Source organism: Mytilus edulis, chromosome 1 (genome assembly GCF_963676685.1).
Source record: "Mytilus edulis chromosome 1, xbMytEdul2.2, whole genome shotgun sequence".
NCBI lineage: Eukaryota > Metazoa > Mollusca > Bivalvia > Mytilida > Mytilidae > Mytilus > Mytilus edulis.
In genome coordinates, this window is record NC_092344.1 from 68,596,941 (window position 1) to 68,615,322 (window position 18,382).

Consider the following 18,382-nt stretch of genomic DNA (forward strand, 5'->3'; position numbering starts at 1 on the left):
ATGATAGTTTTGTTTTAATCATTAACGAAAATGGTTTAGTAAAATTATAATTAACTTTTAGCAGCCAATCTGTTTCTATTTTGTTAAAAATAGCTAAGAAACAATGTTGATGAGTTGTGCACATGCAAGTGAATAATTAGACCTCATTGAATACGTATTCATGTGACCTTCAAATCAACCCCTAGGATGAGATAGGTTACCGATGTATTCAGCTACTAGTATTAAAATTGTAAGGGTATGCGGAACCCAGGTCTAGCCTACTTTTGCTGTCAGTCGCAGCCTCAAGAAAAAATATAAAAATTTTCCTCTAGATACTATCTTTTGACTAGTACTGTAAGAAGCTTCTGTCCAAATCTGAATGGTAAATGAAATCTAATAAATGTTTTAAAAACTTTAGGCTTTAGCTGCAGAGTGTATGTAATAGTAACTGAAAAAAATGTCCATTTATAAGATGTATACAAAAAAAGGATTTTTTTTTTACAAACTGGATATTATCTTATGATAATAAACAAGCTTCTATCCAAGTTTGATAGGAATCCATGATATTTTGAGAAAGTTATCACAATTTTAAAAACTTTAATCACAGTGTGAATGAATGTTAACTGGAAAAAACTAAATCCATTAATAAGTAAAATATGGAAAAACTTGATTTTGTTTTACACAATTGACTTCTTGAAATTAATTTCAAGATCATAAACGTGTTTCTTTTCAAGTTTGGTAGAAATCCAGGATACTTTAAGAAAGTTATTAAAATTTTGAAAACTTTTACCACAGGGTGAATATTTGTGGACGCCGCTGACGACGTAATGTATGTTGGTTTGCTGTGTTTAGCTTTTGCGATAAAAGTCGCAGGCTCGACAAAAAGGAAAAGAATGTCAACATTGAAAGTAAAACAAAAGGGGCCTACCATTTAGTTGACTTATTCTATCCACAAAAAGATCATTTTTATACTTGTAAATTGGATAACATTTTGTTGCAGGTATATAAGCTTAAATTTGGAGGTCTTGAAAAACTCATAAAAAAGAGAAACACAGAAGCACAGAGATATGAAAATGTGACTCTTAACGCCATCAAATTGTATAAATTTGTTTGTGAAGAATGTCAGCTTCATCGCAACAGTCTGACAAAAGAAGTCGTATTTAAACCTATTTTGTAAAAGGAATTTAACTCATGGGGCAAGTCGATATGCAACCTTAGCCTGATGGAGATTTTACGGTAAAGAAATTATGAGATTTTAAGAATTATCAAGATCATTTGACCAAATTAAGCATAATCGATTGTCTATCATCAAAAAGAGCTGAAAAAGTTGCCTATAAACTTTTCACAAATGCATTTCTCAATTTTGGATAGATCTCATTGTCCTGCATGCTGAAAATGAGTTTTAGGGAGTTTCAAAACTAAAAAAAACCCATCATTTTCCAGTTTCAATTCACAAACACTAAAGAGTATGCATTTTTGATGTGCCTTATATTCCTTAATCCTTACGTAAGCCCTAAAATCCTTATCCCTTTACTTTCTTATTGGGATTTTGAATTATGTCTTTAATTTTAAACGAAAAAATCATGTTAATAAATAGCTGTAAAAATGCCCCAAAAAATCAGTGAATACCAGTAATAACTGAAACATCTAGTAAATACATGTAATTACTAAACTGGCTAGTTATTACAGGTATTTACTGAAATGTTTAGTAATAGCGTGTAATTCCTAATTTCACATATTTACTGTAACATATATACTGTTTAAATTGTAGAAATGAAAACATTATGTGTGTGATCTTAAAAATACGTATCATTTACTTTAACCATTCTTCCGTAAATATTGACATTATATATTCACATAGTAATATGAGACTTCAAGTGTATGCTCGAATGATATATTTGAAAATACGTCCTTAGTTTAAATGATTCAGATTACCATGTACCGAACAAGTTGTTTTGAACAATATGATGATTTGTCCAATCAAGGTATGTCGTTTTCAATTTGTATTATCTAATCATTTATCTATTTAGCGATATATAACAAATTTGGATTAACACGTAAGCATATGCAAAGCACATTTTACAGTAATGTAAATATATAAACGAACATTGGACAGCGTATTTAACTTGCTTTTTTAAGGAGGGCGGAAACGGGGGATAGAATGCATTGACCAAATAAAAACATATTTACAGATCTAGAAGTGCATATTACATTTACTACCTATACTTGTTTGCTTCGTCAAATGCAAAAATAAAAAAAGATGAAGTATAATAGCTTATTGGATCTTAAATATATCAAAATTCATTATAATGATAGTTGAACTGTACCTAATGTATGAGTTATCCGCTGTACGGTATGTCGCTATCACAAAATCTAAAAGAACATTCTATCTTTGTGAACAAATGGTTATTAAAAATTGAATGCTTTAAAAAGCGCTTTTCTAAATTTTTCAAATCTGGAAGGCTCATCATGCTCATAGCCGACTACTTATAAGTCAAGGATGTAAACGAACCATAACAATTGAAAAGCTATATCACATAAAAGACCCCCCCCCCCAAAAAAAAAAAAAAAAAAGATCAAATTTGCTTGAAGGAATTGAAACAAGATTCTAAACATTTAAGAAAAAGGTGTTTTATAAATAAAATAAAAGAAAAGAAATGATTTGATGTATGTGTTAGAAGTTGTAGGTTTGTATCACCTCTATAAATAACACTGTCGAACACCGTATTCATGTATTTTTTTATTTTATTTTTTAAAAACAGGATCTAACAGCTTAAACCCATGTACTCTAATGCAGTATTTCTTTAAAATTCTTAGAAAAATACAAATTAATGTTTTTAACTTCACAATGAGACAATTGTAAAAGAGGGACGAAAGATACCAAAGGGACAGTCAAACTCATAAATCTAAAACAAACTGACAACGCCATGGCTAAAAATAAAAAAGACAAACAGAAAAACAATAGTACACACGACACAACATAGAAAACTAAAGAATAAACAACACGAACCCCACCAAAAACTAGGGGTGATCTCAGGTGCTCCGGAAGGGTAAGCAGATCCTGCTCCACATGTGGCACCCGTCGTGTTGCTTAAGTGATTACAAATCCGGTAAATAGTCTAATTCGGTAGGTCATATTCATGAAAGGGAAGGGGATTGTAGTTACGACGTAAGGAACATATCCGATATCATTTGTGAAACGGTTATTCCATAACGGTCAACCAACTCGTGATGGCGTCCGTAAAATTTACGAAGGGATGATTTCAACTTCACCATTTGGAACTCTTGGTTTAATAGCTTCCTTGTGAGCAGCAAACCTCTATCAAGAAAATCATGATAAGAAATGCAAGCACGGGAATATCGTATCAATTGGGAGATATATACCCCGTATGCAGGTGCTGCTGGAATGTTGCTACTTAGAAATGGAAAGTTCACAATTGGAAAGCTGAAATCATCTCTTTTGTCGTAAAGTTTTGTTTTCAACCGACCCTCATTGTCAATTTCTAGATGTAAGTCAAGATATGAAGCCGACTTAACTGTATCTGTAGTATCCTTTATCTCTAGTTCGATTGGATAGAAACGATGCAATTGAAACCCAAACAATTACATAATCATGATATGTATGAAATATCGTACTACACTGATTATGCATGACAGGTGCAAGTGAAATAGTGTGCTTATTTAAATGAGTCAGATTACATGGAAATTTTAAAATGTGTGTTTCGTCAAACTTTTATTATACGATATTTAATCCGATGGAAAAAATATTGCCTTTCAGTATGTACAAAATAATAAGTAATATATTTCAAAATACAAAAACTTTAAACACACAAATATAATAGTCGCCCATTTGCTTTAAAGTTTGAAACTGATGTCAATTGAAATCACTAACAGTATAATCTATTTACACACAGGAAATAAGCCTTGATGGCGTTTTAGTATGTAGATGAATTCGAATGAATTTTATATAAACACAACTAAGAACACCTTTATCGTCTTAGAAGACCCTGTAAAATCTCATTTAAAGTTTGAACGATCACGGGGAAAAATGAACTAAATTGAGTAAAAGAATTACAGACAGTCTACCGTTTGATCTTTGTGATTAAAATTCTTCGGATATCAGGGGTCGATTCTGTTCTCATTGTCGATATAGTTTCTGATACTATTCGTAGAAACCGTTCGAACATACGTAGAATACTTAGCAGTCATAGAATATTTCGAACACACAATGCAAAAATTTTGGACCAAATTACTATTTCAAAACAAAACAATGGCAGACACTATATGTTAACCAAGCTCTGTTGTTTTAACTATTTGATAAACTACATCACATATTAGAGTATTGCAAGCTTATTTCGTTTTGCAGTCCTTTTTATGAAATCGTACAAATTTTAATCACACGTTCTTATTCAAAACAATATTGATCGCCATGAAGGTCATTAAAACATTTTATCAAAATCAAATATGTCAATGAATGTTTTTAATGTGTAAATATTGCCGGAATTTAAATGATCTTTCCGTTAAACAACAAATTCCTATTATTGGTATTATTTGACGTATAGTTTAAACAAGAAAATCACAAATTCACCATCATTTCAACGGAGTTCATCTTTAGAAAACAACGTCTGTTTCAAACATAAACTTTTGGCGAACTCTTTACAAACAGAACAAAATACATCGAAAGTTCAAACTGTGAACAGGCTTTCGAAGCTCAATAAATCACCTTGCAAAAAAAGATTTATTTAGTCTTCAAACCATTATTTCCATATTAAAACTGTCTATGTTACTTACATGTAAACTTGGTACAAAAACTTGGTAACACATTGTTCAAATAAGGCATTTGAATTATTTACTTTTGTTGAAAGTCCTTGATTAATTGTATGGTCATATTTGTAAATGCACATATGTGAAAAGTTTTTATTTTTCTACCTTGTATACATGTACCACTTTGTCGTTTAATCGCGTTTACAAAAATCACACACCTTATTATATGGTAATGTAAAAAGTCAGAAGGCGAATATAAATCTTCTGCCCTATTATGTCATCTTTGAGTTATAACAAAGAAATGAACTCTGTGATTTGGACTTGCATTGATACGATAAATGCCATTGAATATTTACTAGATAACGTTGTTGTTTGCTATGGAGACTCCTTGTATCGTCAGGTTATCGGAATGCGAATGGGAACCAACTGTGCACAATTTATTGCGGACCTGCTGTATGTTAACGAGTAACATTTTATGACTAAATTAGCAAAGATCCATCGAAGAAACATCTGCTACAAAAATTTGAAATACTTTAAGATATTTGGATGATATATTGGCTCTCAATACCATGCATGTTCTGATGTAATCGATTCAAGTGTTTGAAAATATATACTATTTAAAGTAAAACTAATAATCATTTAATACAATTATATTCGTAAGATAAAAAGATAATGACCGGTCCACATTATGATAATTAATAGGGAGAAAATGACAGATACATTCAGCTAATTTTATGGAAGAACGAATTGAAATGTGTCAACCAAATGTTTTGCCATATTTAAAAAATGCAGGTTGTTCGTATAAGTATAATTGCTATAGGTTGCACTTTGTAAATACCGCTGTTTCTCAAACCACGCCTCTTTTGGGGAGATTTAGAATATTCATAGAAAATTAATTTTGTTTACATACTGGTTCCCAGTTTTGATCTGTAGATTGCATCTCATAGAGACATAACTTCGGAAAGTTACCAGAAAACATACATGTGAATATTGTTTATATTGAAATCTATGGTAACCCTACAATCGAGGTAGGGATAGTTAAGAAATTTAGTGTTAGTTTAAACTCTTAGAAGTTCGGAGCATATACACGTTGAAAATATGCCGCACAGCCCTATATTTTGATCTTTGAAAAAAATAGTAGTGCATATGAACTTTCCATTCTAGGATATGATTTTTTTCAAAACTTCATAGTAAAAGTGGTACAGTTTTAGCCGTAAATGGAGTTCCTATTTACAGAAATGCAACCTATAACTTTAATATTTGAGGCAATATAAAGTTTGGGCTTCACATTTCTACATAATCATTTACTGTCTACAGAAAATATATGCCCTTTTAAAACATTAAAGGTTTCGCAAATAATACATGGATACAACATAAAATCATTTCTTAAAAGACTGAAAAAGTATTCATTCTGATAAGTTTAGATGTATTGCCATAACATGCGTTTAAATAAACAGTGATACAGCGAACATTGAATTCCCTCCGAAAATGTTCAAATTCACTATAGTAATGAACTCTGCCCTTTTTTGGATCTTGGTATCTCTATCTTGAACATGTTAAATTCGAAGCTTTATACCGAAACTTATGATACAAGAAAAGCTTTTTGATTTCCTGTTTTTAAGTATTTATATGATTTGTTTTATGACTGAAGTAGAATATTCACTAGTGATGGCGTTGAATATACATATGTGTATATTTATTTTTTATATCTTGCATTTGTTTATGAGGAATAGGAATTTAATATATTTGTAGCTGTTCACTTCAAGATTATATTTCAACTACACAAAAAATGTTTGGCGTCATTGTCAGATTAATTTATATGCCTGTTTGAATTTTTCGTCAGTTGTGTTGTTCGTTTGTGATGAATAGAAAAAAACACAGTTTTGGCTGCTTGATCTTAAGCATGGTCACTTTAACCAAGGTGTTGTTCTTAACGAAGAACAGATGTCATAATCATATGCCTATAATTTTGTTATTCATTAAACTATTTAATTGCATATTTTCATGAACTTTCAAAAGACATTGGTCTACAATGTCACAAATAATAATAATTACTCATTAACTTTCAGTAACTGCCTGATGAGCAATATGAACGATCGAAAACGATAAATATAAAAGTGGCGAATAATGTTATTTTTCTTATGTTAAATTCCTTTTTATTTTATAATATTTATTACCAGTACTATGCCTAATACTCCAAATTTATTTCTAATTCACCGGCCCATTACTTGTTATGTTGAATTATGTAATTTTAAGTATTCCCAACCTTTTTGTTCAAATAAAGAGACATACATCGTATGTTAAGGATTACTGTGCCATGTATTGCAAAAATATCAAATACCGTTAGTTAATCACTGGTTCCTTAAACTTCGGAAGAATCAAAATATGTACTTCAGATCTGAGAAAAAGGAAAACCGCACCTCCCACTTATTAGTTATCAATGGTACCAGGATTATAATTTGATACGCCAGACGCACGTTTCGTCTACATAAGACTCATTAGTGACACTCAGATCAAAATAGTTATTAAGACAAACAAGTACAAAGTTGAAGAGGATTGAGGACCCGAAATTCCAAAAAGTTGTGCCAAATACAGCTAAGGTAATTTTTTCCTGGGATAAGAAAATCCTTAGTTTTTCAAACATTTAAAGTTTTATCAATAGGAAATTTATTAAAATGACCATACAAGTTATTTCATGTCAACACCGATGTGCTGACTACTGCGCTGGTGATACCCTCGGGAACGAAACTTCCACCAGCAGTGGTGTTATACAGATTTTGTAATTATTCAAAATTATCAATTAAACAGTTTTTTTACAGTGATAACCAATCATTTAGCTCTCATTTGAAAAAAAAAAACTACTGCATATAATAACAATTACACTCTTGCATAAGTCTTATTTTAATTTAAATGTGAACTACCTTCTGTTATAAGAGGAAGATGAAAATGTGATTCCCAAAACATTACAAGGAATAATTATATAATATCGTTTGCCGTAATTTTAATGAAACATCATCATTGAGTTAAAAATTGCTAACATTCATACATTTGTGTTTCAAACAACGTTTGAACATTGGTGGTTTCAACCACGTCAAAGCGTTACTATCATACAATTTTCGCGACAATAATTGTTCATTGTTGTTAAAACTATTGTAGTAAATATTGAAATTGGTTAAAATTCTGTGCATTAATGCATACAATAGAGAATATGGAAATAAGGAATGTGACAAAGAGACAACAACTCCACCAAAGAGAAGAAAAATAGCCGATGACCACAAATGGGTTTTCAACACATGTAGACGTGTTTTAGCTGGCCAATAAACGAAAATATGCACAAGTTCAGTGATAATGGACGTCATAACTATAAATTTAAAATGAATACAAATTAAAAATCATACAAGACTAACCCGAAGACTGGGGACAGGAGCAGATCAATGTCATCGTTTTCAAGTTAAAAGGGGCTAAATGCATTATTTTAACATAATATAATAAACCAAACTACTGGTACTTGTCAAGCACAATATTGTTAGTTTATGCTCCATTGTTCTTGTTTTACAATATTACGATTTTTTTTACTTTTCAATATAAGCATTGTGTTGTAGCTGTACATTCTTATAATGCACTCGCTGTCATTTTTTTTACAACTTTTAAATACTGCTGGCATGTAATTAAAGTAGAAAAACGTTGACAATCATCTTGAATTTCGTATTTATTATTTTCCTAACATGATTAATTATATGAAAATAAATAAACTCATCATAGATACCAGGACTAAATGTTGTATAAACGCCAGTCGCGCGTTTCGTCTACAAAAGACTCATCAGTGACGCTAGAATCCAAAAAAGTTAAAAAGGCCAAATTACGATTGATGATCTTTTTTCTTCATTCTAGCTAATAATAATTCTGACTTTAACTAATCGATATAACAACACTACAAATGTTATTAGTGTTACTAATCCACACAGCTATCCAGTGGACAATAAGAGCACAACGTAAGTTAATGAATTGATATTAAATTTCTTTAGGTATACATATATGATTTATACATATTTATATAAACAAGTAGATAGTGCATGACTTCCGACGAAACAAATATTCATTACGTATAAAATTTATTTATGAGTATGGCGATTCCATACATATCAGTGAACATGAACTACATACGGGCGAAAACTCGATACGATTAGTATTATCCGGAACACTCCTTTTGAAGGGCAATTGTAGCACAGCGATTCGGGATCCTTTTCATGACCTAAACGGTATTTTGATTTAATTATTTATCTTAGAAAAATTGGATTCAAATCATTTTGAGAACCTTACTGTCATAACTTGAATGTAAAAGGCCAAGGTCATGCAGAGTGATATTGAATGTCACCACGTTAACTGACAATAATGTATCGTTGTGTCATTTTAATGGTACATATATATATAGGAAGATGTGGTATGAGTGCCAATAAGACACCTCTTCATCCAAATAACATGTACGACTTTGTCACATATTTATGTTTTCTAATCAATATAACTTCTGTAAGCCCGTTTATATTGGATAACGTCGGTTTTCATGTCATGTTCGTCTTATCTACTCGAAATGTGATAGGCAATGTTTGAGTAAAATGCGTAATTAATCATAAATAATCACAAGTTTTGATTTGACGACAGATTGCATGAAAAATGGGATTTTAGAAATTTTGATCGTGTGAACTAGAGTAACAACTATTGAATGCTACTAATTGCAGACTATGCAAATAAATACTTGTAAAGATTGTATTTTTAAATTATAGATAAATAAAGGCAACAGTAGTATACCGCTGTTCAAACTAAAAAATCCATGGTCAAAAAACAAAATCGGGGTAACAAACTAAAACTGAGGGAAACGCACCAAACATAAGAGGAGAATAACGACACAACACTACAATGTAACACACACAGAAACGGACCAATCATCAGACAAAATCCCACGAGAATAACAAATATAACATCAAAACCAAATACATGAATTTGGGATAGACAAGTACCGTGACACGTCTTATCGCAATGTGAATATACACTCAAAAATAAGAGAAAACAAACGACGCAACGTTGAAATGTAACACACACAGAAACGAACTATAATATAACAATGGCCATATTCCTGACTTGGTACAGGACATTTTTAAAGGAACAAATGGTGGGTTGAACCTGGTTTCGTGGCATGCCAAACCTCACACTTGAATGGCAATGTTAAATATAACATTGAAATGACAACATAATATTACAGGACTACAATACAAATAAATAGGAGAACGTATTAGACAAAGAAACACATGATTAATGGATAAAAAAAAGCATCAGGTTTAAAATTCAATACGTCAAAAACGCGCCTCGTCCACACAAGACTCATCATTGACGCCAAGATATAAAAGATCGAAAGTGGAAAAAAGTACAAAGTTGTACAGCACTGAAGATCAAAAGTTGAAAAAGGTTGTGTCAAATACGGCTATGCCTTTAAGCTTGGGATAAGAACATCCTTATCATTTAGAACAATTAATGCTATTGCAAACAGTAAATTTTATTAAATGAATATAATAGATATACATAATGAAACTGAAGTATTAACTAATTGCAGAAAACAAACACGAATACATAATAGACACACCCGAATCAGTCCAGGTCTCAACGCAATAAATCATAAAAATGACGTCACAGACGATGGTGAAAAAGCACCAAAATTACTTTATAAAGTCTGGAACCATTTATTCATCCCAAAATGATAAATCATGAAATTATTTGGACATGATCAAAAACTTCATATTTACGCCTTTATACCAATAGTCAAATATTTAGTAACATACATGTAACCATAAAATAGCAAACATCGACGCTTTACACAGAATGATGTTGTAATACAATTTGGTTTATCACGAGAACCTACTGTAGAGGTCTGTAACTAAAATCTTAAGACCACACACACACATAAACAGTAACTAATATCTGATCATTTCTGTTTCATATTTAAACGTATTATTCGGCAGAGATATGACGGTCACATATTTGTGCTATCAACATTTTTTATATTCATATTTATCTTGCAGATAATCTTACACCATTTGGGACAGCTTCCCAAAGTTCTAGGTATGTAGGAAGTACACCAGAAGGTGCAATATTACCACCTATATCAAATGAATTTACTTTGAAAACATGTTCAACCACAAACGTGGACGGTGCGCCAAAAGCATGGTGGATGTTTCAATTTTCATTTGTTTCTGCTTTCATCACAGATATAACTATATACTACAGAGACGGTTGTAAGTATACAACATCTTATATACATAAACATAGTATGACTGTTCTCAAGAACCGCCTTTATAAATGAAATATCGATATTTGTCGTGTCAAATCTTTAAATCGAGAAAGAGAAATATTTCAAAATTGCATTATTCAACATTTGAACTCTAAAGTCGGTATAGGCTGAATATAGCAGGTATTCAACATTGATGTCACATAACTAGTACAACGTACTAAAAATAGTATCAATAATAAAAACCAATATATGGAATAGATTATATCCATGTTGCCAGAAAATGATGTTTGTATGAACACAACGTAGCCTTGTTTTACAAAGAAAATACGAGAGAGAGAAATATTTCAAAATTGCATTATTCAACATTTGAACTTTAAAGTCAGTATAGGCTGAATATAGCACGTATTCAGCATGATGTCACATAACTAGTACAACGTACTAAAAATAGTATCAATAATAAAAACCAATATATGGAATAGATTATATCCATGTTGCCAGAAAATGATGTTTGTATGAACACAACGTAGCCTTGTTTTACAAAGAAAATACGAGAGAGAGAAATATTTCAAAATTGCATTATTCAACATTTGAACTTTAAAGTCAGTATAGGCTGAATATAGCACGTATTCAGCATGATGTCACATAACTAGTACAACGTACTAAAAATAGTATCAATAATAAAAACCAATATATGGAATAGATTATATCCATGTTGCCAGAAAATGATGTTTGTATGAACACAATGTAGCCTCGTTTTACAAAGAAAATACTTTAGATAACAGTGTATTTTCTGTTTTCCTTTTTTCAACAGCTAAAATTAATTCTACCTCATATTTGGATATGCATCCAAATTGACACAAGAATTGCTTTGGTACAAACTGTTATGACAAAAAGAAATTGTAAAAGTCAAAGGAACTTGTTTTCGAATCCGTTATTGACAATTCGATGTCAAGTGCTATGATGTGGTCATATAAAATTATAAGTAACAGAATATTATCAGCAAACCAACATACAAAATGTATATGTATATTCTTTTCATTGACTATCCTGTTTCGGTTGTGATTGTATATCATATAACCTGACCGAGATGGTCACGTATAAATGTACTATCAGTTTTGTTCACTACATTAATGAGGATAACTCTTTCGTTGTTTCTTTAAAATTAGGTATATATATATATATATTGAATATTTGTTGTATTGTCCCCACAGTACACTGTTAACATTAGTAACTTTTATGAGATAAACTAGAGTTGCTGTCGTAATTCACGACTAGTATTAATGCAAGGTTCAAAGGTTTTGTAAGGATTATTAAAAGATCAGTATTGCTGGTTTTTGTGAAGTTCAGTTTGAAATTCATTTATTATAGCTGCACATCGTATGAATGGATTTAAATTATACGTGACCAATACAACAACTATTCCACCTGACGGTTTTCTCTGTTATGATGATCCTGATCCTGGTCTTCCAAACATCACTCAGAATATTCCCTGTAATCAACTTGGAAAATATGTCATTTATTACGACACTGTAGGAGATGTCGACACCGGACCTGTAGTTGAATTGTGTTACGTTGCCATTAATGGTAGGTTTTATGTTCATCTGCAAAACATCTGTTTTTCCAAAGCGCGTCTTTTTAAATTTATTTTACTTTAAGTGTCGGTGGTTTCAAATAATGCAGCTAAGTTTATTCAGAATGACTGGATTCAGAAAAAGTTTAATCTAAAGTTTCACGGAACGAAGAACCAATAAGACAATTTTCCATGCACGATAAACTATGTAAATATGACCACATGTGCACTGAGAGCTTCATACTGTACCGTTTAATAACGAGCGTTTAACACAAACATGATAAAGAAAACTCGAGAAAACTAAAATTTGAATAACGAGGAAAAAAAACCCAGCAATAACAAATTAAGGAGATGTGATATATTGATTATTGTGTCCATTAAAAACCTCATGACGTTGATATATAAGCATGTGTTGTTCACAGTACAACCCAATCAATGAGGAAACCTAAATCGTAAATCATTAAACAAATCTTCGATATAACACAATTATGAACAATAGGACTAAAAAATCAACTGCCTTATTTATGCTCAAACAATACACACAATCAAAAACAAAAACAGAATCATGTGTGTTCGTGCTTTGTTGTGTTTGTTATAAAACGCGTCACTGTTTTTTTCTTTTCTTAAATGGACTTGAGTCTTGTGATTGGTGTGCACTAACAGACTGTCTTACACATATACCTCTTGTTATTTGTTTATACGTTAGTTTCTATTTAAATTTTGTTTTGTTTACTGCGCTATCAGTGTATGTAAAGTGCGGATCCTAAAATATCATTTTCACTGTATATGCCATAAATGTCTTATAAAGGATGATAAATAAACAGACGATTTTTTTGGAAATTTGAAGAAAATGAAGAAAATGAGTTTAAATGTATATGTTTAGAAATATATAATACTAGTAAGACAATGTAAGAGATGCGAACGGGGTTGTATCGCGCCTAAAGCCATCCAGCTGTGAAATATATACCGAATTAGGGGAATATTTAGGACATTTTACGAACAGATCGTGCAGGTGATTTAAAACTAGCAGGTAAGATGTTGTTGCAGAAAAATATTCATTTCAACACAACTATAAAAGTTGTATAACGTAGAAAAGGTTTTGTCATTCAGTTTCTTCATATTGAACTAAATTCCACTATGATGTTTTCTTTATGCGATTCATGTTTACTGTCAAATAATGTTATCATACTTTCCTTTTCACTGTAGAGCGATTCATTAGTATTGTATATGCGGTGTATTTTCACTATATGAATTTTAATTGTTTTTTCTCCATCAAAGTCTTCATTAAGCCGACTTGCTCAAACAATAGATAAAGTAAGAGAAGGATTTGATAAAGTTTAACTTGTGGAGGAAAGTTTGATTTAACACTCTAATAAATTCAATAGAAATAACATTTATTTCAAATGTATTCCATGTAATTTCTTATAAATCTTTATCCTTGGTTTTATTTATCCATTTTCATGACACTTCATCACTAATTGCGTACATCTTGATATAGATTTAACCGTTGGTTTTCCCGTTTGAAAGGTTTTACACTGGGGCCTTTTATAACTTGCTGTTCGGTGTGAGCCAAGACTCCATGTTGAAGATCGTATTTTGACCTATAATGGTCTACTTTTATAAATTGTGACTCGGATGGAGAGTTGTCACATTGTCACATATCACATCTTCTTATATCAATCTAAGGCTCAAACCGAAACGGGATGGGATAAAAAAAAAAAAAAAATACTTTTCTAATATTTATAATCGGCTTAATATTAGTGTTGTCAAATCGTAAAATTTTGCCTACCCGGTTACTCGGATAGTCGTTTGACCGATTAACCGGTTAACGGTAGTTTAAGTTCATGTTTGAGAGCCTTGCCTTTAGTACACTACAAATGTTCGTTTTCATAATACGATGAATTTAAAAAGAAATAGAGAATGGAAAGGAGGAACATATCAAATTGACAACAACCCAACCGAAGAGCAGATAACAGCCGAAGGCCACCCATGAGTCTTCAATGACGTTTGTCTTTTTGTATTACACATGTTATAAGGTTTGTCTGTGAGGAATTCTAACGAAGTTTGACTTTTAATAATCCAATACCACCGTATATATACTATGGCGTTTGTAATATCTTCATATTGAAAAAAAAACTTCTTGATCTCGACGAATTAAAATGATTCTTTCTCTTTCTCGTAATGTCTCAGAAAATAATGTGGGGTGTTTCAATTTGACATTATTAAGCTCGTTGCATCAAGTATACATTAATTACATTCACTTTGATTTTAGCACAATTTGTTGAGTTGACATTTCGTTTAAAGTATGACAAAGCGCACATTCAGATGCAGATCTACGCAACATTAGATCTAAAATAAAATAATAAAGTAAATGCTAAAATCTAATCGGATTACTGATTTAAAGTAACTGTTTAAAAACATGTCTACTTACTTTGGATCTTGCCCCGATCTGATAGTGTGAGCCAAAATTTGTTCCTGTGGAACTTATATCACAGAAAATATGTTCTGGTTCTGGGAGATTTTTTTTCACAGACAATTTCTATATAATTTGTTCCATCTCTATAAAAGAAGTTCCACACTTTACCTTGTGCAATAAGTACCGGGTTAATGACATATGTTCCTTACCTAGTGAAATAAGTATCGGATGTATGAAATTTTTTCCTTACCTGGTGAAATAAGTTCTGGGTTTGTGAGCTTTGTTTCTCACCTGGTAAAATAAGTTCCTCATCTGTGAAATATGTTCCACTTGTTAAACAAGTTATCTTATATATATGTCATCAGTCAGTTTAAAGTTAACATTCAAGTGCATTATAAAAATAAGTATTATATTAATTGTACAATAAATAAAAAGTGTAAATCATCAAATTTGTATCATTTGGAGTATAAAAATGTTTAATTATATAACATAAATAATATCAAAATGACACTTTTGAGCGAGAAAAGAGTAGAATAAGAAATTGTTTATCTTCATCATATTGTTACAGTCATGCTTTCAATTGCAAATGTATCCTATGCAAGCACACTCAGTACAGCATTAAGTTTGCATTATAATTCAAGTGTAACAAGAAGCATTATAATTGAAGTGTAACAAGAAATTCTTTTTTTATTTTGTGTGAACTTATTCATTGATTTCTATGAAATATGTGCATATTCGTTTAAAACAAATATCACAGGAACTTATTAAATTTTGTTATTATTAAGGAAAAACGTAATTTAAGAATACAATATAGCATTGTGAGAAGCGTTTTTATTACAAGTTTGAATACCTATATATCTGATGAGGAAGGAATGAGGAGTTTGTATTTCAATTTGAAAATATCATAAATACTAAAGTAATCAATTAAGTTTTTTCATTTGTTGCAAGTCCATTTATCACATAAATCTACAATAAAAATTCCTCGCATCTTCGAAAATTCTACATCAAAAATGATTGCACTAATAGTGATAATTCTTCGCATCTATAGTTAAAATGGATAGCTTTCAATAATCGATATGCTATATTATGTTGCTTTTATAACACTTATTTAAATTAATGCTGTTTTTTAACATTAAAAAGACATATCACAATGAAAATATGTTGAAACTTACATTCAAATCAATTTTTTTGTATTTTCGAAACGTAAACAAATACAGATGTCCCATGATCCTTTTTTTAACAATAGACATACTCCTATATGATAGTGAAAATGAACTAGCTGGATTCGCATTTTATATACACTGGCTATTATAAGTATTGGTTTAAACAGACAACATCGATATATTGGTAACTAGCCTGGACATTTTTCATATTAATTAATATTGTTCTACCAATTGTACAATGCTTTCGGTCAGTGTTTTTGTTGTAAAAAATAAAAAAAATAAAAATACGTATTAAACGGGAATAAAACTCGAAATGAGCAGATGTATGAATAGCAGTTATACAAATATCGAAAATGTGTTATCACTTTGATAATTAAATTGAATAGTATAATATTAATCTTGTAGAAAATTGGAACAAAACTTATTATTTTAAGAATGAACCGCTTCAATACGACCTTATTATTTAATTCGTGTAATCATATGAAAATTGGATTTATTTTCAGTACAATGTCGTTTTGGAAATAAAGTTTTAGGGAGATGTTTCTCACTTTTTAGCATTCGTCCTGTGGCATCATTGACTCTCCGCATTAATATGCCATTTATGCGTTTCTTCTTATTCGACATCTTAATTATTTTCAATTATGTTTTACAGGACTCTCTTTGAACTTCTTATACATGTTATATTTATTATCCAGTAGTATAAAAATCACTTTCAAAATATTCAAACCATCATTAGTTTTACGATATTTTCGTTAATCAAATTGTGAACGTGTCGCAAAGGTCCCAATTTTATAGATTCATATTCATTTCTCGTCCGTGTTTTTAAATGACATCAGAGAAATTGACAGGATCAGCATGTCATACTATGATTTTAAGTTACAATAACAGTATTAAATGTAAAAAAAATTGTAAACATGAGAGTAAACAACTTTCAAATCTATCCAGTTATATCATTGGGAAAATATGCTAATTTTCATAGCGGTGATTTTACCTTATCATGATGGCGGTCATTACAATAGGAGTATATATGCCCATTAGATAAAAAATGCCAATATGCCAATTCCTATGTCGAATCAACAATGTGTGCGCTTATTGGTGAATTGTACAATCTTTTATGGTTATGTTCGTGTACAAGAAAGGGGCGAAGATACCAGAGGGACAGTCAAATGAACATCGTCTACATAGAAAACTTTCGGCCTTTTAATTTTGAAAATCGGAAGCGAAACAGTAGTGGATATGAATCAAATACCTTTGATTATGCGAATCTATGAAAAGTTATTTTCCTAATATTATTTGGTGTTTCAAATAACTCACTTCCACGCACGAATCTACAGATATTTTCAATAAAATAATAGAAGTTAATAACTTGAAAGCAGTTGCATACTATATGAAGAAAAAAGTCATTTTTTTCAAACGTTTATTGTAGGTTGTCAGAAAGGTACGTGGGGGCCAAATTGTACCGAAGCATGTTCATCTATATGTGTTAACCAACACTGTCATCCTGAAAATGGTTCCTGCATTTGGGGATGTGATCCCAAAAGATGTGTTAATGGAAGATGTGATATACATACCGGTTTTTGTACTGAGGGTTGTGTACCAGGATGGGTCGGACAATACTGTACCTGTGGCAAATGTTAGTATGTTTCTTAGTATGATTCCTAATATTATTTTTAAATAGACGTTGATAATGTTAAATTTCAAAAAGAAATAAAAAGTGTTTGTTACCATTTATTTAAGCACATAGTGTAAACTTCTACGAAACAGATCACATATTCAACATATTTGTATTGTTTATTATGATTTGAATTGCACTTTTGAATTGTATATTGTATTTTACATGTTGTCAATCTTATCGAAGTTTTTTTTTAACTTTTATTGAAACGTGTAATTTGTTTTATCTGCAACTATTTCATCTTAATGTCTACTTTAACTTTTATAACTGTTGATTATATTTAATGTACCTGCGATTGTGTTTTAATTGCAATTTTCGTTATCTAACATATTCAATACAAATTTGAGTCAAAAAGTTAAAATAGAATAAAACAAATTATGATCCTGTCAAATTTGATATACCTATGAGCTTGAAGTAAAATAACTTGTTGAGTATTGGTGTTAAGTTGTTGTTATCTTGTTGACCTATATCTCAACTATGTAGTGACATACTATTCCATTGTATTTCTAATGCTTAAAAGCTTATTTGTTAACCAATC

General features: G+C 30.8%; 1 protein-coding gene across 1 annotated transcript; it reads left to right on the plus strand.

Moving 5' to 3' along the window:
• Positions 1-1,855: 1,855 nt before the first annotated feature.
• On the plus strand, positions 1,856-17,922 carry LOC139488036 (angiopoietin-1 receptor-like). Its single transcript, XM_071273352.1, has 5 exons — positions 1,856-1,964; positions 8,635-8,735; positions 10,815-11,027; positions 12,392-12,607; positions 17,599-17,922. Exons 2-5 carry the CDS (start codon positions 8,681-8,683, stop codon positions 17,808-17,810), a joined length of 696 nt encoding a protein of 231 aa, XP_071129453.1. The 5' UTR covers positions 1,856-1,964; positions 8,635-8,680; the 3' UTR covers positions 17,811-17,922.
• Positions 17,923-18,382: the final 460 nt, after the last annotated feature.